At 44.2% G+C, this 20,121-nt stretch overlaps 1 protein-coding gene across 2 annotated transcripts; it reads left to right on the top strand.

The window, feature by feature from the left end:
- The first annotated feature begins 39 nt into the window (after positions 1 to 39).
- Positions 40 to 19,069, top strand: LOC139577657 (uncharacterized). 2 transcript variants are annotated; one of them, XM_071404812.1, is made up of 4 exons: positions 40 to 510; positions 3,800 to 3,930; positions 4,300 to 4,443; positions 11,499 to 19,069. In XM_071404812.1, exons 1-4 carry the CDS (start codon positions 258 to 260, stop codon positions 11,553 to 11,555), a joined length of 585 nt encoding a protein of 194 aa, XP_071260913.1. In that variant the 5' UTR covers positions 40 to 257; the 3' UTR covers positions 11,556 to 19,069. The 2 variants fall into 2 exon arrangements, with proteins under 2 accessions (XP_071260913.1, XP_071260912.1); XM_071404811.1 differs by lacking the exon at positions 11,499 to 19,069 and having other exon boundaries at positions 4,300 to 6,622.
- The last annotated feature ends 1,052 nt before the right edge of the window (positions 19,070 to 20,121 follow it).

Genomic DNA, 20,121 nt, shown 5'->3' with positions numbered 1-20,121 from the left:
TTTTCATTTAACCACACCCTTTAACTATGACGCCAAACCAATACGATCCTTAAACGGAACTGAACAGTGACCAATAATAATGTATTCACTTAACGTTTTAGTTATTTAGGCGTTTGTTAACACCGGGGAACTCAAAATATGACTTATTTAACTTCCCAGCATCACATATTTACCCCCAAGTAGTGTTTAATTCGTGTTGGAGAAAGTACTTGTTGATATAGGTCATCTAGGTAATGGTATTTAGCTAGCTGCTAAGAATGGCTAACTGTAACGATATGGTTTTTCACACTCAAATAGCCTCCATCATGGAGGTTCTATCGAATACAGCCGTGGCAGAGATCTGTAAACTCGTAGACGACGACTATGCAGTGTTTCGTTTGGAAATAACTCAAAGCCAGAAAGAAAACAGGGGATTGCGGAGGAAACTACAGCTACTGGAACTGAAGGTGGCACGGGAACGTCGTCCCAGTAGTGTCAAGATCCTCGAGCGATACAGAGGACTGGCAAGAGGTACATTTTGCAGAAGGCCGAGGCTGCTGTCGCCCCGTTTCCCATGTGTTCAAATGGCTTACCAATAATTGGGTCTTGGTCAGTTTTTGGATAGTATCGAAAAATTACCATGATTACTTAGCTACCTATCTTGCGCAAAGACACTATCGTATTCTAACCAGATGCGCGAGACTTTTGGATGAAGAATTAAAGCAGTTAGCGCCGCTTCCACGAATACACGTTCATAGTTGTAACCAAAACCATATATTTTGGGAATGCTTACAATGTTTAGATTATAGTTTGACCAGACATTAATAATATATTTGGTAGGGATCTTTGTAACATATCTATTTTGGATGCATCACTTGTTAACTAGAATGCTAACGCTCATTGACATCTGCTGTAGTAAAGTTAGCCAAAGAGCCATTTTACTGTTTGAAGTGTTTTGAAAAAGTGTAATGCAGTTGATTTGTGATGAGACAACCATTATATTAAAAAGGTCCAATGCAGCCGTTATCTTAATATCAAATAATTTCTGGGTAACAATTAAGTACCTTACTGTGGTTGTTTTAAATTAAAATGGTAAAAATAGATTCTTAGCAAAGAGCAATTTCTCAAGCAAGGATTTTGCCAGGACTGTCCGAGTGGGGAGAGAAAGTGAAAATGAGCTATTGGCAAAGCGGTTTGGAACTCAACTTCTGATTGGTCGAAAGGAAAGATCCACCCAAAACCACTCATTCCTATAATTGAATATGTGAGAACAATATTTGTGAACAAGGTTTCATTTTTCCATTATAATAAGATTGGTAGCAACATGTGAAAATCCTTGTGGAAATCTGTTACAGCTCAAGTGAACTACAAAACACAAAATGCAATGCTCTCTCTATGGCTGGCTAGCTAGGTAGCTAGTAAGTGTAGCTACACACAATAATACCAAAGTCAATATCATGTGAAGTAGTTAGTAAGCTGTAAAATCTCCTAAACAAACTGCACTATCAATTTAGGAGTCCACAATCTCACTTTATTAAACCTGCAGATCGATGTGACACAGAGTGGAGTCTGACAAACAACGGCACCATGCAATGCACCCAGGACTGAAGAGGCAGACAAATAGGATACATTTGGTAGACCCTCTGTTAAATAAACAATTTGAGAGAAGACAACCTCCCGCGTTTACATCTGACAGTATTGAAATCTGACATGCATGATAAGATTTCGCAATCTAAAAGTCGTAGTCCTATTAACTTCCAGTGGAGTGACAGCGGCTTTATCGCAATGCTAAATCCTACTGGCCGAATTGCTGCCTGCTTGAATGGCAATAGCTCAGATACACATGAAAAGAAGCAGGGAATGGATAGAACATCGCTCAGAGATGCACAAAAACAATATAACATTCAAAATGGGTTAATCTTTACTTTAACTAATGTTACCAGGCAGGCCAAAACTCTATCCCACCAAAACAGGCTGAACATTTCAGGTGGTCTTTTCAAATAGCTCTTAAACTAAAAGGGATTATCATAATTTTCACAATTTTACAGGACCATTCTAACCTCAGTGTGGATATACAGTACCAGTCAAAAGTTTGGACATCTACTCATTCAAGGGTTTTTCTTTATTTGGAATATTTTCTACATTGTGGAATAATAGTGAAGACAAACTATGAAATAACACATGGAATCATGTAGTAACCAAAAAACAGCTTTGAACCCTCTTGGCATTCTCTCCACCAACTTCATTAAGAATTATTTTCAAACAGTCTTGGAGTTCCCACATATGCTGAGCACTTGTTGGCTGCTTTTCCTTCACTCTGCGGTACATCGCAAACCATCTCAATTAGGTTGAGGTTGGGGGATTGTGGAGGCCAGGTCATCTGATGCAGCACTCCATCACTCTCCTTCTTGGTCAAATAGCCTTTACACAGCCTGGAGGTGTGTTTTGGGTCATGGTCCTGTTGAAAAACAAAATGATAGTCCCACTAAGCGCAAACCAGAGGGGATGGTGTATTGCTGCAGAATGCTGTGGTAGCCATGCTGGTTAAGTGTGCCTTATTCTAAATAAATCACACACCGTGTCACCAGCAAAGCACCATCACACCACCACCTCCATGCTTCACGGTGGGAACTACACATGCGGAGATCACCCATTCTCCTACTCTGCGTCTCACAAAGACATGGCGGTTGGAACCAAAAATCTCAAATTTGGAATCGTCAGATCAAAGGACAGATTTCCACTGGTCTAATGTCCATTGCTTGTGTTCATTGGCCCAAGCAAGTCTCTTCTTATTATTGGTGTCCTTTAGTAGTGGTTTCTTTGCAGCAATTCGACCATGAATGCCTGATTCACACAGTCTCCTCTGAACAGTTGATGTGGAGATGTGTCTGTTGAACGCTGTGAAGAATTCCTTTCGGCTGCAATTTCTGAGGCTGGTAACTAATGAACTTATCCTCTGCGGGACTTATCCTCTGAGGTGACTCTGCGTCTTCATTTCCTGTGGCAGTCCTCATGAGAGCCAGTTTCATCATAGCACTTGAGGATTTTTGCGACTGCACTTGAAGAAACGTTCAAAGTTCTTAATTTTCCGGATTGACTGACCTTCATGTCTTAAAGTAATGATGGACTATTGTTTCTCTTTGCTTATTTGAGCTGTTCTTGCCATAATATGGACTTGGTCTTTTAAAAATAGGGCTATCTTCTGGATACCACTCCTACCTTGTCACAACACAACTGATTGGCTCAAACACATTAAGAAGGAAAGAAATTCCAGAAATTAACTTTTAACGGCACAACTTAATTGAAATGCATTCCAGGTGACTACCTCATGAAGCTGGTTGAGAGAATACCAAGAGTGTGCAAAGCTATCAAGGCAAAGGGTGGGTACTTTGAAGAATCACAAATAAAAAATATATTTGGATTTGTTGAACCCTTTTTTTGGTCACTACATGATTCTATATGTGTTATTTCATAGACTTCACTATTAAATAGTAAAAATAAAAACCCTTGAATGAGTAAATGTGTCCAAACCTTTGACTTGTACTGTATATATAAAACAAAGAAATATTGTTTTTGACTTCACTGGGCCTTTAAACAGGACATTCATACAAGACTTAAAATCCAATTATGATCCAAAAGTAGTGTGAAATACAATCATGAAATATGTAAATATTTTTATGTTTGTATTCTGAAAACTCCCACGTGTTCAGTAATCAAATTGCACTAATCGCCCTTGTGTGGTATTGTTTGCAAACACAGAAAGAGGTCTATACCACAGTAGTTAACCTAACCACCTCTTTTTCCCCAATCATGCTCTCAGGTGAAGGACATCTCACTGGAGGTCACAGGAGCATTGTGAAGCCAGCAGGACACAATACATGGAGAGATGACCAACCAATTACAGTTGATGAGGGGAGTGGATCCTCAACCCAGCATGTTATCGTGATAGAGGTCAGTGCAGGGCTCTCCAACCTTGTTCCTGGGTGGCTGCAGTCCTGTTAGGTTCTCACTCTAACCCTAATCTAGCGCACCGGATTCTAATAATTAGCTGGTCGATAAGCTGAATCAGGTTACTTAGAACTGTGGTTGGCGTGAACCTACACAAGGGTATCTCTCCAAGGACAAGGTTGGAGAGCCCTGGCTTCGTTTAGTGTTGCATTACAGTTACTTTGTAAATCAAATGTGGCCAATTCATTTTGGAAAGGCACCCTTAAGCCATTCACATGTACATCTGCCATAGGGGAGCTTGTGAGACTTCCCTAAGACATTGTTATCCAATTCTACTTATGTACCGGTAATAACCTTCTCTCTTCTTGTCAGTCTGCAGAGGCTGCAGGTCCCGGGGTGAAGCTAGAGAGGTCTGAAGGAGAGGAGGACCCACGGCACAGGAGAGACAGCCAGACTGAAGTCGAGGACCCTACCACCGCCGCAGCGCAGCCCAGGACCCGACGCAGCACCACGGAGGTCAGTGGAACGCTGAACGCTGTCCTCAAGTCAAAGACAGACAACAAGACTTTAACTGTAACTCACAGTCTCTTACATACAGGACCTGACCAGATATCAGACCCAGGTCTGGGGAGACTGGGCTGTCCTCCTGCTCCCGGCTCAGACTATTTACCGGTATTTCACCAGAGCCAGAGGCCTGTTCATTCCCGTGGGGATGGAGACACGTTAGATACTGGTGGTGATGATCCTGCTTGTTCTTACACTACAGAGGACCCAGAGGACCTCAACATGCCCTTGGGTTTAGAGACACAGACAGATCTGTCTATAGGGGACTGGAACCAGTACAGTAGTAGTGTATACTCTGAAGGGTACTTGGATAAGAAAGGGGAGGGGCTGGTCATAGATGAAGTGACTGTGAAATTGGAGGGTGACCTTCCTCCCACATGGAATGCAGATCACCTAAGAGAAGGACACTCGCAGGGCAGAGATTTCTTAGACTACAGGGAAAGCTTAGAGACAAATCCAAATGTTGCAACCTACTCCCCTTTACACACGCTCAGAGAGCGTAACCCTGTGTCCACGTCGATGGGGTCTATTGATTCACACGGCCACATCCTTTTCGATCAGGTATTGAACTCAAACAGGCATAAAACCCAGGCATGGGGAGGGGGAGCAACATCAGGCAATAGTAAAGAGAAACGGTTCCTCTGCATGTTCTGTAACAAAGGCTTCAGCTGCCCCCAGAAGGTGGAGATCCACCAGAGGGTCCACACAGGAGAGAAACCATTCAGCTGCACCCAGTGCCACATGCGCTTCACTGAGGCTGGCACCCTGAAGCGGCACCAGAGGGTCCACACAGGGGAGAAACCTTACAGCTGCCCCCAGTGTGAGAAGAGGTTCTCCCGCCAGGACAAACTGAAGATGCACCTGAAGGTCCACACGGGAGAGAGGCCGTTCGCCTGTACGCACTGCGGGAAGAGATTCTCAGAGAGGAGCTACCTCAGAATACATCAGGAAAAAACCCATTCCACTCTATAACATAGAAAGTAACTATTCCATTTGATAGCTTCTGACTTTTAGATCAAAGCCGCATTAAAGGTAGACTTTCAATTTCCGCAACAACTAAGAGCGTTGGAAGTGCAAGGCCCAGACATTGGAATATACACTGAGTGTACAAAACATTAGGAACACATGACATGGACTGACCAGGTGAAAGCTATGGTCCCTTATTGATGTCACCTGTTAAATCCACTTCAATTATTGTAGATGACGGGGAGGAGACGGGTTAAAGAAGGATTGTTAAGCCTTGAGACAATTGAGACACGGATTGTGTATGTGTGCCATTCATAGGGTGAATGGGCAACACAAAATATTGAAGTGCCTTTGAATGCTGGATGCAAATGACATCCAGCCAACTTGACACAAACTGTGGGAAGCCTTCGAGTCAGCATGGGCCAGCATCCTTGTGGAATGCTTTCGACACCTTGTAGAGTCCATGCCCCAAAGAATTGAGGCTGTCGTGAGGGTAAAAGGTGGTGCAACTCAATATTAGGAAAGTCAAATCAAATTGTGTTTGTCACATGCGCCAAATACAACAGGTGAAATGCTTACTTACAAGCCCTTAACACTTATTTTTCTTAACTGCATTGTTGGTTAAGTAAACATTTTTAAATAACAAATAATAATTAAAGAGCAATAGTAAAATAACAGTAGCGAGGCTGTTACTAACCAGTGCGGGGGGCACAGGTTAGTCGAAGTAATATGTACATGTAGGTAGAGGTAAAGTGACTATGCATAGATATATAAACAGAGAGTAGCAACAGTGTAAAAGAGTGGGTGCAAATAGTCTGGGTAGCCATTTGATTAGCTGTTCAGGAGTCTTATGGCTTGGAGGTAGAAACTGTTAAGAAGCCTTTTGGACCTAGACTTGGTGCTCTGCTACCGCTTGCTGTGCGGTAGCAGAGAACAGGCGTACCTAATGTTTTGTACACTCACTGTATAAGACATGTATAAGCCTAATGCATCTTTCATTACTTCCATTGAACTACTTAATTTTTTCCCCTAATATTATTTTAATGTGAAAATGAATGCAATTCATCAGGTTCATGCAGCTCTGTAGTTGAGAACGTGTGTGTGGTTTTCATAATGGTGTATTTAAAACTTGTTTGTTTAATAAACACAAAATGGGACTTTTTAAGTTTGACTTTTGTTAAGATTCTCTTTCGTATACATCACATCTGATCTCACCCTATTCTGTGTAAACCCGACAGCGCTTTATAACCAATATACACCAACTACATATACCGACACATTACCACACACTAACAAACACCTACTGTACACGTTAACATAGTTTAGTTAGGTTTGTCTTACTTTTGACTTTTACCCACATATTTATGTCCGCCATGATGGGTTTAACAACAATGAAGTCGTTCTGTAACAACAGTATAGGACTCAAATACAGTGGGGATGGGTAAACACGCATACTTGCGAACATAAGCAACCTTTAAGTTTCTCTGGCTCAAAATGCGTATCAGCCAATTAAAACCGTTGATTTACTTGCACGTGACAGAACGCTGAATTGTAGCTGAGGTGCATTCATTTCTCTTGAACGGTTTGTACTGAAGACACGTTTCCCAAAAACGTTATTGTACGTTATTTAACAGACTGTTTGGTGGGTGTGGCTTGAAGCAATGAGTGACTTATTTAAAGGGCAGTGGCCATGCTGACGGCGTTCCACAACCCAACCCCGTTTTTTAACTGGTCGTTCAGTACAGCATCGTTTCCGTTCAACTGTACGTTCCAGAATGTAAAAACGTTGTGAATGCAGCCCTGGTCCCATCAGATAACATGGCACACGTTAGCCCTATGCTTATCTCACCAGGTGGCAGTGATTATATCCTGTAACAAATTCTTCATAAGATCTATAAAGATCTTATACTTTAAATCCCCCAACCAATATTATTTCTTAAAATAGGTCAACCATGTTAAGGGATATTATAAACCTACAAATTCAAGGTTTGCTTTTGTTCCGCTGGTCTGTAACAAAATGTTCTGTGCCAATATTGTATTGATTAATCCTTGACTAGGCTACTAGCTACTACTAACGTTAGACATTTTCACGTTTTCACATATGCCAAAATCCCACGTTTTTGTTTCAGTTTCACACACATCCATGTGCTTTTATGGAAAATTTGAAATAAGGTCCTTACAACATGTGTATTTATAGTACATCATTAAAAAAAAACAATAGCCTTATGGATTTGTCTAGTAGCAGTCATGTAGGCTACCATTATCATCATCACTTCTAGGCAGCACACACTGCTAAAGCGATTGACTCTAAATCAATAGTGCACTTTCACCATGAGCCCCCCGCATCAACATTTTTTGTTAGGGGGGGAAAAACTGTTCACCGTTGGTTCTTCATGCTCAATTCAAAACGCATGTGACGAAGTGGATGACTATAATAATGTATAGCCTATAAAACGTTATAGGCCTTCATAGGAATATAGCCTACACTAATGTGTCCTAACCAGCTAAGCTCCACTAGTCTTTAACCTCACCGGCCTGGAAGCCGAGGCTACATATGGAATAGGACCTAGGTAGTTAATGGGGTTCATCATAAATTGAAGTGTACCATGCAAAGTCCCATATGATTTAATAGGTTATAGCATAAGCAGGACACTATCTGATGGGAATTAATGTAGGTTATAGCTCTACTGTTGATTGGACGGTGTCTGGGTGAGCCTTTTCTTGTTTGCTTATGGCTCTATACATCAGCATCTGTTTGTGATGTGTGGTGGTTAATTTCTGTATTACCAAATGAGGAGAAACAAACTTCACACACCAGTCAGAGTTATACTTAAACTACATCTTTAATAATAAGAGCTTTGCATTAGCAATGACTTTCAATGATGCACCATTTCTAATGAACCATTGCAAGTGACAACACAAAAGTACAAAGATCTTTTATAGCCAAGATACAACCCTCTCAACCTACATGACGAACCACAGATTCGTAGAATGGTCACAAGGTTAAGATTTGTATGAAAGGTATCTATAATACATAGCAGACAGCAACTGCTGTGTCAACAGTTTTCATTGTATAGACCAGTGTCTGGTCCTCCTACTCCAAACTGGAACCGACTCTACCGTACCATGGTGAGCACAAAAACATTACCTCATGTTATCTGGAATGCTCTTTAGGTTTTATCACCCAAAGACATCGTAAATCTCCTCTGTCAGTGCTATCTCATAGAGGCCCTCTTCAGTAGAACACACACACAATAGTTAACAGAATACTCTATTCTGTCGAATAAAACAACCAATATAATGCAATACAAGCATTATAACATAATCTTGCAATTTCCACGACAGATGGTACATAAATGGCTATGAAAATAATGGATAAGGTAAATCTACTGGACAAACATATAAATGCAACATGCAACAATTTCAAACATTTTACTGTGTTACAGTTCATACAGTTCTTTGTCAATTTAAATAAATTCATTAGGCCCTAATCTATTAATTTTCACATGACTGGGAATACAGATATGCATCTGTTGGTCACAGATACCTTTAAAAAAATGTGCCTCACACTGGGCCTCAGGATCTCGTCACTCTATCTCTGTGCATTCAAATTACCATCCATAAAATGCAATTGTGTTTGTTGTCCTTACGCCTCCCCATACCATAACCCAACTCCACTATGGGGCACTCTGTTCACAACGTTGACATCAGCAAACCGCTCGCGCACACACACAACGCCATACACGTGGGTAGAGAAATTAACATTAAATTCTCTGGCAACAGCTCTGGTGGAAATTCCTGTAGTCAGCAAGCCAATTGCACGCTCCTTCAAAATTTGAGACATCTGTGACATTGTGTTGTGTGACAAAACTACACATTTTAGAGTGGCCTTTTATTGCCCCCAGCACAAGGTCTTGATATGCCACACCTGTCAGATGGATGGGTTATCTTGGTATAGAAGAAATGCTCACTAACAGGGATGTAAATAAAACATTTGAGAGAAATAAGCTTTTTTTTAATGGAACATTTCTGGGATCTTGTGCTTCTACACCTGCATTGCTTGCTGTTTGGGGTTTTAGGCTGGGTTTCTGTACAGCACTTTGAGATATCAGCTGATGTAAGAAGGGTTATATAAATACATTTGATTTGATCTTTTATTTCAGCTCATGAAACATTGGACCAACACTACATGTTGTGTTTATATTTTTGTTCAGTTTAGTATGGTCTACAGCAGGGCTGCCAACCCTCTTCCTGGAGATCTACCATCCTGTGGGTTTTCAGTCCACACCTGATTCTACTTATTAGCTGCTCAACAAGACCTTAACTAGCTGAATCAGATGTGCTAAATTAGGGTTGGACTGAAAACCTACAGGACATTAGATCTCCAGGAAGAGGGTTGGGCAGCCCTGGTCTACAGCATGTCTTCAACCCTGTTCCTGTCACGCCCTGACCTTAGAGAGCCTTTTTATGTCTCTATTTGGTTTGGTCAGGGTGTGATTTGGGGTGGGCATTCTATGTTCTGATTTCTATGTTTTTGTATTTCTATGTGTTGGCCGGGTATGGTTCTCAATCAGGGACAGCTGTCTATCGTTGTCTCTGATTGGGAATCATACTTAGGCAGCCTTTTTCCCTTTTGTCATTGTTGGGAAGTTATCTTTGTTAGTGGCACTATAGCCCTGTTAAGCTTCACGGTCATTTCTTTGTTTCTTGTTTTGTTGGCGACATTTAAATATAATAAAGGAAAATGTACGCTCACCACGCTGCACCTTGGTCTCCTTCCGACAACGGCCGTGACAGTTCCTGGAGAGAGACCGTCCTGTAGGTTTTCGCTCCAACCTCAGCTGCAACTAACCTGGTTGAGCTTACCAACCAACTAATTATTAGAATCAGGTGCGCTAGATTAGTGTTGGAGCAAAAAACCTACAGGACTGTAGCTCACCAGGAACAGGGTTGGAGAGCCCTGGTCTACAGCTTATCATGAGGTATTCTAACTCAGGCGAGACTTCCTTAATATTAGAGATTGCGTACCAGCTGTTGTTAACAAAGAGTCACACCATCCCCCTTGTGCTTTCCCGATACTGCTGTTCTGTCCTGCCGATGCATAGAAAAACCCACTAGAATATTATCCATGTCCTTGTTCATCCAAGTTTCAGAGAAACATAGGATATTACAGTTGTTCAGGTCCTGTTGATATGATAGTCTCGAACGAAGCTCATCCAGTTTGTTCTCCAGTGATCGAACATTAGCCAATAGAACAGAGGGTAGAGGTGGATTATTTCCTCGCGTCCGTAGTTTCATCTGGGTAGCCGCATGTCGGCCTCTACATCGCTTTCTCTTTCGAGTGTCGTGGATTATGGCCTAGTCTGGGGTGAGCAGTATTTCCTGTGCCACCGACTCATTGAAGTAGAAATCTTCATCCAAATTGAGGTTAGTGATCACTGTTCTGATAACCAGAAGCTCTTTTTCAGTCATAGAAATTGATGGCGGAAACATTATGTAATTTTTTTTTATTAAGATCAGCGCCAAAAAACACAAAATAACAGAATTGGTCAGGAGCCTGTAAAACGTCCGCTATACATTCCACCGCCATTTTCATGACAGAGCCATGACCATGTCTATGACAATTATGTGGACTAGGCACTTTACACAGAGAGCAATTTAACCAGTCAGTCAAATACACGCGATAGTTGCTTTGATGATGTTGGACTGAGGTACGTTAAGGATGCTTCCATGAACAAGTGTAGGAAAACCAACAACTATGTCAACGACTTGAATTGGCTGATGCAGAACTTGTTCCAGGTTATAGTCACTGCCACCTGGTGAGGTTAGTATAGGTCTAACGTGTGCTACAATTTAGCGCTCTGTCAACTGCAAATAAATCAACGTTCTGAATTGACTGATACACATTTTGAGCCAGAGAAACTGGTCACATTTATATGGTTGCAAGTATGGCCAAGCAATGTTTAAAGTGTTTAATATTGGCGTGTACGTACCAGAGGGAGGTGTATGTCTCTGTAATCTGTATCTCCTCTCTCTTCCAGGAGGAGGAGGGTCCAAAAGGTGCTGCTGGAGGACAATCAGATTACACCTCCTCCTGAACCCACAGATGAACCAGCTGAGCAACACAGGACCACACACAGTCTCACGGAGGTGAGCCCACTGTAAACTTAATGTTATGACTATGACTACTGTTTTTTGAAGGAGGTGATATGATGTACAACATACATATGGCGAGTCGCACTCTCGCGACTTTGGTTGAAGGATCTACAATCACGCCAGACAAGGCCAATGAACTCCATGCCTCACTGGAACCCCCGCCTTCCACAGGTGATAAGTGTGAGGCTAGGATTCATGCTCTACAACGAGTCCAGGAATGGGCAGCGCAGGGCCAAACAGGTGTTGTATCTCGTTTGCCTCCTTCAGGGAGCAGTAGTTATATTCATAATGTTACGTTCCCTTTCAGTCTGTCAACTTCGGTACAACATACTATGGGGAAATATAATCACGCCACAAGACGACCCCAACGGATACTAAATGAAATGGCCCATGGCAGACCACCCAGATGCGTCAGTCTGGGTATTGCGCAGATGCCACGCTGTCTAGTGACTTTCCCTTGTCCCAGCTGTAAGCACACTGGGAGCAGTGACATCCAAGTGATAAAAGCTTACAAAAGTGTGTGGTGATGCCCAACTCGCCACGGCACAAATATCTCCTAAGGTCAACCCTTTAAAACAACGCCCAAGACGCTGCCAGACCCCTGGTGGAGTGGGTGTGTACACAGGTAGGTAACACTTAACCCTTGCTGCTATATGCCAGGGAGATAGCCTCCACAATCCAGTGGGAGAGATGCTGCTTAGACAGCGCCCTCCAGTGACCTGGATTAGCAAAACAGACCAAAAGCTGGTCACATAACCGGATATCCCAGGTCCGTTCAATGTACAAGCGTAAAGCTTGCACCGGACACAGGACATGTAACCTCTGTTTCTTTTTAGAAGCAAAAGGAGGAGGCAAAAAGGGAAATAGCTCTTAAGCTAAGGACCTGTAGGACATAGCCATGACTTTCAGGGTTAAGGCTGTATTTGGATGCAACGAGTCGCCCGGGGCGAACTGAATACAGGAAGTGTGTACGGATAACACGGTCCCCAACACGTTTAGCCAAAGCCAGGAACAGGGATGTTTCGTAGGAGAGGATTGTCAGATCCACCGACTCCAGAGGCCCAAAGAGTGCCTCCAAAACCAGTGCCAAGTCCCATGTGGGCGGAATAGGTTAAGAGACCCGTCTGAGACGGCATACAACTTAGAGGAACCCCACTACCAGGGGTGGGTCCCTGGTGAGGCTCCGTCAATTCCCACATGACATGCTGGGATAGCGGCCATGTCCACTTTTAACGTGGAGAATGCCCGCCCCTGCTAAAAAAGCTCCTGTAGTAACATAAGGATGTCCCTCACAGAGCACTGAAAAGGAACAAGTCCATTATCTTAGCACCAGAGCTCAAACGCTTGCCACTTATACTCATACAACCCTTTAGTGGAGGGCGCCCTTGCAAACTGAATGGTAGCAATAACATTCAGAGGTAAACCTCTAGCCATCAGATTGGCCCTCTCAGGGGCCAGGCCAATAGGAACCTAATATCCGGCCTCCCGTGCCAAACCTGCCTGTGTGCCTGGGACAACAGGTCCCCGCTTAAAAGGCGATTGATCTCTGCAAACCAAGGCTGCCTGGACCAACGGGGAGCCACAAGAATCAATGATCAACCCTCCCGGCGCACCCTCCAACGTGGGCTGAATCAGAAACACTGGCGGAAACACGTAAAGTAGGGTACGAGGCCACTGGGGTCTTGGGTCCCTCTTCAAGAACAATACAACAATGACACTGCACATTCTCACAATGCGTAAAGATCTACATCGGCTCTGCTGAAAATTCCCCATACCTGGGAGACCATCCAGGGGTCTAACCTCCACTCTTGAAAGAGAGAGGGTCCAACTTGGATAAAATATCTGCACCGAACTCCTTGTGGTGTGCCGGGCGCCTGCAGGCTGACTTCGGTCATCAGTTGAACAGTGTTTCCTCCGACACATTGGTGCAGCTGACTTCCGGATTAAGCGGGCGAGTGTTAGAATCGCGGTTTGGCGGGTCATGTTTCGTAGGACGCATGACTCAACCTTCGCCTCCTGAGCCTGTTGGGGAGTTGCTGCGATAAGACAAGATCGAAAAAGGGGGTAAAAAAATATAAATAACATCTGCACCGGAGAGGCAACCGAGAAATGCGCTGCCCAAAGCGAGAGCATGTGCTTATTTCTCCCCAGCAATAGGATACGAGCCAAGGTTAGGAGAGAGAGAGACAGTCTCTCTCACCATCTGTTGATGCACGCTACCACTGACATATTGTCGATTCTAACAATACCAAGCCGACCTGACAAAAGCAGGGTGAAGCACCTGAGTGCCACATACAACGCAATTAGCTCCGGTTAATTGATATGCAGTGCGCTCCACACAAGTGTCCATACCCCGTCATGATCCCCCCTGTCATGATCACCTTGCAGGATACAACTCAGCCCATGGGAGCCCCCTGACAATAGCAGAGGGTCCAACCACTGGTCCATGGCCTGTATGCCTGACGGGGACACCCGACGCGACTGGCTTAGGCTGCGAGATGCGTCCAGGTGAGTGGCTAGCATTCAGCACCGGAAGGGCCGCATCAACAATAGCCCCAGGGGAACGACTTCCATCACAGAAGCCATCATCCACAGTAGGCGTAGGCACTGGCATAAACGCACTGAGTGACCCAGCCGAAATGTGGACCCGGACACCTTCTGTGAGGATAGAAAAGAACGATACGCCAATGACCCAGAAACAGAATGCGCTGAGGAGTCAGACAGCTCTTTTCCTGGTTTCTTATGAAGCCTAGAGACTGAATATGGGACAGTTGCATGGATGTGAGCTTTCTGAGTTTGTAGACTCTGAGGTGCTTGTTGGGGGCACGTAGATCTAGAATGGGACGCAAAGTCCCATCCCTTTTCCCAACCAGGAAATTCCGGCTGTATCAGCCGCTACCTAATCTTCAATATGCAGTAGGAACCACTCGGATTGCCTGCTTCTGGAGACAAGAGGGTATTTCTTCCCTCAAAATGGGCGCTGAGGCCTCGGGAACAGTCAACGTGATGACGCTGCAGAAGTGTGGGGGGACTCACAACAAATTGTAGCCTGTAACCTGACATCACTGTTCGCATGATCCAGGGCGACACTGCGCATGCGCGCCATAGGTCGGAGTAGATAGCGAGCCTGCTATCGGAAGGGGCGGTACGCCACCTTATGTACTGGGAGAGATTGGTTATTTTTTCATTTCCACCCCTCTTGACAACTGTGTGTCAACGTGGAGATGGGACACTTCATTGAACTCACATGCGGGAGACAACACTTGACACCCTTGAACACTGTGGAATTTGGTTACCAAAAAAAAGTTTATATGCTAAGGCTTGCCTAAAGCAAACGTACCACGATTGGCAATGCCACCTGGTACTGAAATAGTATATTTTGAAACATAGCAGGGATCAAAATGGAGTAGCAGTCAGACGTCTTCGTCTTTGTCCTGTCCCTTGTATATATATTTTTACATCTTTTTCTTCGCATATCTTTTTAAAATATTTTCCTAAACATCAACTTCTAAATACTCTCCTGCAACCCACCTCGCCCAATGTGGCGTGGATCTGCTTTTTTCTAAAGTATTTCTATTTACTTCGGATCTGGAATTCCTCAACTGAAAATAGCCAGCTAACTACCTACCAGCTATCAGTTAGCAAACCATTGCTAGCGGTCATCAGCTAACCTTTAGCTTGGAAAGCTCTCGCCAGTTCGAACAACGTGACTCAAACCAGAGCATAACGGACGTATTTCTCTCCATATCCCTGGATTCCTACTGCAAACTCTGAACATTTTCATCTGGACCTTCGCAACTAGCTAACCGCAATCCCGGGTGACCACTCCTGGCTAGCTTTTCCATCCCGGAGCAAGCACCAATTAGCCTGAAGCTAGCCCGGGCAGGGCTCCTGTGCTACCAACGAAGCCCACTCCTGGGCGACAATATCCGGACCCCTTCTACTGCCGGTACGGGGCATGGAACCCCGCCGATCCTCTACGACTGGAATACCGACATAATCTGCCAGAGGACTCCAACAGGCGCGACGCCCGCTGAAGGTCCATTCTGCTAAACTGCTAGGCCTGCTAGCTACCTAGAGTTACCTGGAACCCTACTAATTCCACAACTGGTCTATCGACGTCACCGCACGAAGAGGCAAAAACAGACTTACCCCCATCGCGACGTCCCCCAAAGGCTAACTTGCTAGCCCCGGTCTGCTAACTGCTAGCTTGCCTGCCCCAGTTTGCTAACTGCATAGCTTGCCTGCCTTGGTCTGCTAACTGCTAGCTTGCCTGCCCCAGTTTGCTAACTGCTAGCTTGCCTTCCCCGGTCTGCTAACTGCTAGCTTGCTAACCCGGTCTGCTAACTGCTAGCTTGCCAGCCCCGGTCTGCTAATTGCTAGCTTTAGCCCCGACCTACTAACTGTTAGCTTGTTAGCATCGGCCTGCTAACTGTCTGAATCGCTGTGTCCCCAGTCAACCCAACCACTCACTGGACCCATATGTTCACTTGGCCTCGGCCATTACTGTCCTGGTTAGTGATTACTGTCTTATTTCACTGTAGAGCCTCTAGCCCTGCTCAATATGCCTTAACCAACCATGTTGTTCCACCTCCTACATATGCGATGACATCACCTGGTTTAAACGTCTCTAGAGAAGTTCTCTCTCATCATTACTCAATGCCTAGGTTTACCTCCAATGCACTCTCTTCCTACCATACCTTTGTCTGTACACTATGCCTTGAATCTATGCTTTTAGCCGTACCCTTACCCATTTAGCCGTACCCTTATACTACTTCTCCTCTGTTCCTCTAGTGATGTAGAGGTTAATCCAGGTCCTGCCGTGCCTAGCCCCACTCCCACTCCCCAGGTGCTCTCATTTGTTGACTTCTGTAACCGTAAAAGCATTGGTTTCATACATGTTAACATTAGAAGCCTACTCCCTAAGTTTGTTTTACACACTGCTTTAGCACACTCTGCCAACCCGGATCTCTTAGCCGTGTCTGAATCCTGGCTTAGGAAAACCACCAAAACCCTGAAATCTCCATTGCTAACTAACATTTTCCACCAAGATAGAACTGCCAAAGGGGGCGGTGTTGCAATCTACTGCAAAGATAGCCTGCAGAGTTCTGTATTACTATCCAAGTCTGTACCCAAACAATTCGAGCTTCTACTTCTAAAAATTCACCTTTCCAGAAACAAGTCTCTCACTGTTGCCGCTTGCTATAGACCTCCCTCTGCCCCCAGCTGTGCCCTCGATACCATATGTGAATTGATTGCCCCCCGGTATCTTCTGAGCTCGTGCTACTAGGTGACCTAAACTGGGACATGCTTAACACCCCGGCCATCCTACAATCTAAGCTTGATTCTAATCGATCTGGCCGGGGTATCCTGGAATGACATTGACCTCATCCCGTCAGTAGATGATGCCTGGCTATTCTTTAAAAGTGCCTTCCTCAACATCTTAAATAAGCATGCCCCATTCAAAAAATTTAGAACTAGGAATAGATATAGTTCTTGGTTCACTCCAGACCTGTCTGCCCTTGACCAGCACAAAAACATCCTGTGGCATTAGCATCGAATAGCCCCCGTCATATGCAACTTTTCAGGGAAGTTAGGAACAAATATACACAGGCAGTTAGGAAAGCTAAGGCTAGCTCTTTCAAACAGAAAAACAGCATCCTGTAGTACTAACTCAAAAAAGTTCTGGGAAACTAAAGTCCATGGAGAATAAGAGCACCTCCTCCCAGCTGCCCACTTGTTATGGGATTTTTATGAATAATGACTAAATTATGTATACATTTAATGTAGAACTATAACTAAAATCAAATCAAATTTATTTATATAGCCCTTCGTACATCAGCTGATATCTCAAAGTGCTGTACAGAAACCCAGCCTAAAACCCCAAACAGCAAGCAATGCAGGTGTAGAAGCACGGTGGCTAGGAAAAACTCCCTAGAAAGGCCAAAACCTAGGAAGAAACCTAGAGAGGAACCAGGCTATGAGGGGTGGCCAGTCCTCTTCTGGCTGTGCCGGGTGGAGATTATAACAGAACATGGCCAAGATGTTCAAATGTTAATAAATGACCAGCATGGCCAAATAATAATAATCACAGTGGTTGTCGAGGGTGCAGCACCTCAGGAGTAAATGTCAGTTGGCTTTTCATAGCCGATCATTAAGAGTATCTCTACCGCTCCTGCGGTCTCTAGAGAGTTGAAAACAGCAGGTCTGGGACAGGTAGCACGTCCGGTGAACAGGTCAGAGTTCCATAGCCGCAGGCAGAACAGTTGAAACTGGAGCAGCAGCACGGCCAGGTGGACTGGGGACAGCAAGGAGTCATCATGCCAGGTTGTCCTGAGGCATGGTCCTAGGGCTCAGGTCCTCCGAGAGAGAGAAAGAAAGAGAGAATTAAAGAGAGCATACTTAAATTCACACAGGACACCGGATAAGACAGGACAAGTACTCCAGATATAACAAACTGACCCCAGCCCCCCGAAACGTAAACTAATGCAGCATAAATACTGGAGGCTGAGACAGGAGGGGTCAGGAGACACTGTGGCCCCATCCGATGATACCCCCGGACAGGGCCAAACAGGAAGGATATAACCCCACCCACTTTGCCAAGGCACAGCCCCCACACCACTAGAGGGATAACTTCAACCACCAACTTACCATCCTGAGACAAGGCCGAGTATAGCCCACAAAGATCTCCGCCACGGCACAACCCAAGGGGGGGCGCCAACCCAGACAGGAAGATCACGTCAGTGACTCAACCCACTCAAGTGACGCACCCCTCCTAGAGACGGCATGAAAGAGCACCAGTAAGCCAGTGACTCAGCCCCTGTAATAGGGTTAGAGGCAGAGAATCCCAGTGGAGAGAGGGGAACCGGCCAGGCATAGACAGCAAGGGCGGTTCGTTGCTCCAGAGCCTTTCCGTTCACCCTCACACTCCTGGGCCAGACTACACTCAATCATAGGACCTACTGAAGAGATGAGTCTTCAATAAAGACTTAAAGGTTGAGACCGAGTCTGCGTCTCTCACATGGGTAGGCAGACCATTCCATAAAACTACCCTGTCATTGTATGATTGTATGAAATTTATTAGAATCATACATCTATAAATCTGATGTGTGTAGTTTTAGTCAGAATTAGGACAAGGACTTTTTGTTCCTTTTTAGTATGTAAGCAGGATGCAATTGTGAGACAATGTATGAGATAAGAGGAGCTATCGACAGACAAGCTCTACTACTGTGTTCCTTACAGGACATTCTGTCCCCACCCAGGGAGGGGAGAGACCTTGGGCTTGTAGTAGATTGTATAACAGGTGGCAGACAATGTGTGAGAAGAAGACTTGTGAACTATATTGTCATTGTTTCTGAGAGGAGGGACATTTATGATGAAATGTGAGGTATATAGACCAATGTACAGGAAATGATAGGCAGAACGTTCCCGTAAATAAACATTTGACTATTGTAGACTGGGCCTCTGTCTGTTTTTATTTCTATCAGTATCCTACAAATCCTGATATAGAAGACTGAGTAATTTAATTTAATTGGTTAAAGAACATGAGAACTTAATTCTCCTAACAATTGGTCCTTCGAAGCCGGAACTCAATATCTGTCCCTGCCGTCCGAAGGTACCGTGCCGTAATACCGTGCACGGGCGGGTCATTGACCCGTAAATTAAAGACCTGTCCCCTGACATTGGGGTTCCATAACAGGCCGGTATATACCTAAGGTCGGCAGAGACGGTGACGTGATCCAACCTACATTGCTTTTCCCAGTCTACAAGACAGGTCAGTAAATCTTTATTTACGAATTTGGGGGGAATGATTTAAGATATCTTGGATTTGATGTTCTAAAAATGCTTAGAATTAATCAATAATAGGTGCTTGATTATTCTAAACAGATTCACTAGGTTTACTTTGTGTTGTAACCAAAATCGATAGGAGACAGGTCCGCGATGCCCTGAGGTAAGGTGCACTACCACAAATAAAACTAACTTAATAGATCCGGCCACCTTTGTGACGGCCTGCAAGGTTTGTTAAGTAGGGATATTAAATAAGTGTTAGATAGGACGGTCGTTTTGTACAAATAGGATAACTTATGGTTAACTGGCATAAACTAGCCATAGACCACATTCAAAAGACATACCTAAATAAAGTCCTAATACCTAAATAGTCTTCCTGTATATGGGAAGTAGTCTGAGACTATGAAAAGTAGCGATAGATATATTAAAACAGGTGTGGATATAAACTAGGCTTGGTGAGAAAGGAAGGTGATTCTATGCGAACAAGATAACTTAACCTATTCAATACTGAAATAAAGTCCAAAAATGGAGAAAGGAAGGGAAACCTAATATAGCGGAGTGAGATACGAGATATTGACGTAAAAAGAACAAGCAACAACCAAAAAATAGGCTGCTGGCTAGGGATTTATGACCCCTGGAAAATAGCTTATAGGTTGTAAACGGTGAGACCTAATGTCCGATCGACAGTCAACTCTATAGATAAAGTTTTCAGAAAGGAGA

The sequence above is a fragment of the Salvelinus alpinus genome, chromosome 6 (genome assembly GCF_045679555.1).
Source record: "Salvelinus alpinus chromosome 6, SLU_Salpinus.1, whole genome shotgun sequence".
NCBI classification, from domain to species: Eukaryota; Metazoa; Chordata; class Actinopteri; order Salmoniformes; family Salmonidae; genus Salvelinus; species Salvelinus alpinus.
The sequence above is the reverse complement of the archived record's forward strand: the minus strand, read 5'-3'. Positions and strand labels throughout refer to the sequence as shown.

Coding starts and splice junctions, on each gene's coding strand:
- LOC139577657 (XM_071404811.1), top strand. CDS start 258: ATGGCTAACTGTAACGATATGGTTTTTCACACTCAAATAGCCTCCATC. Junction 511..3,799: donor ATACAGAGGACTGGCAAGAG/GTACATTTTGCA, acceptor TCATGCTCTCAG/GTGAAGGACATCTCACTGGA. Junction 3,931..4,299: donor AGCATGTTATCGTGATAGAG/GTCAGTGCAGGG, acceptor TCTTCTTGTCAG/TCTGCAGAGGCTGCAGGTCC.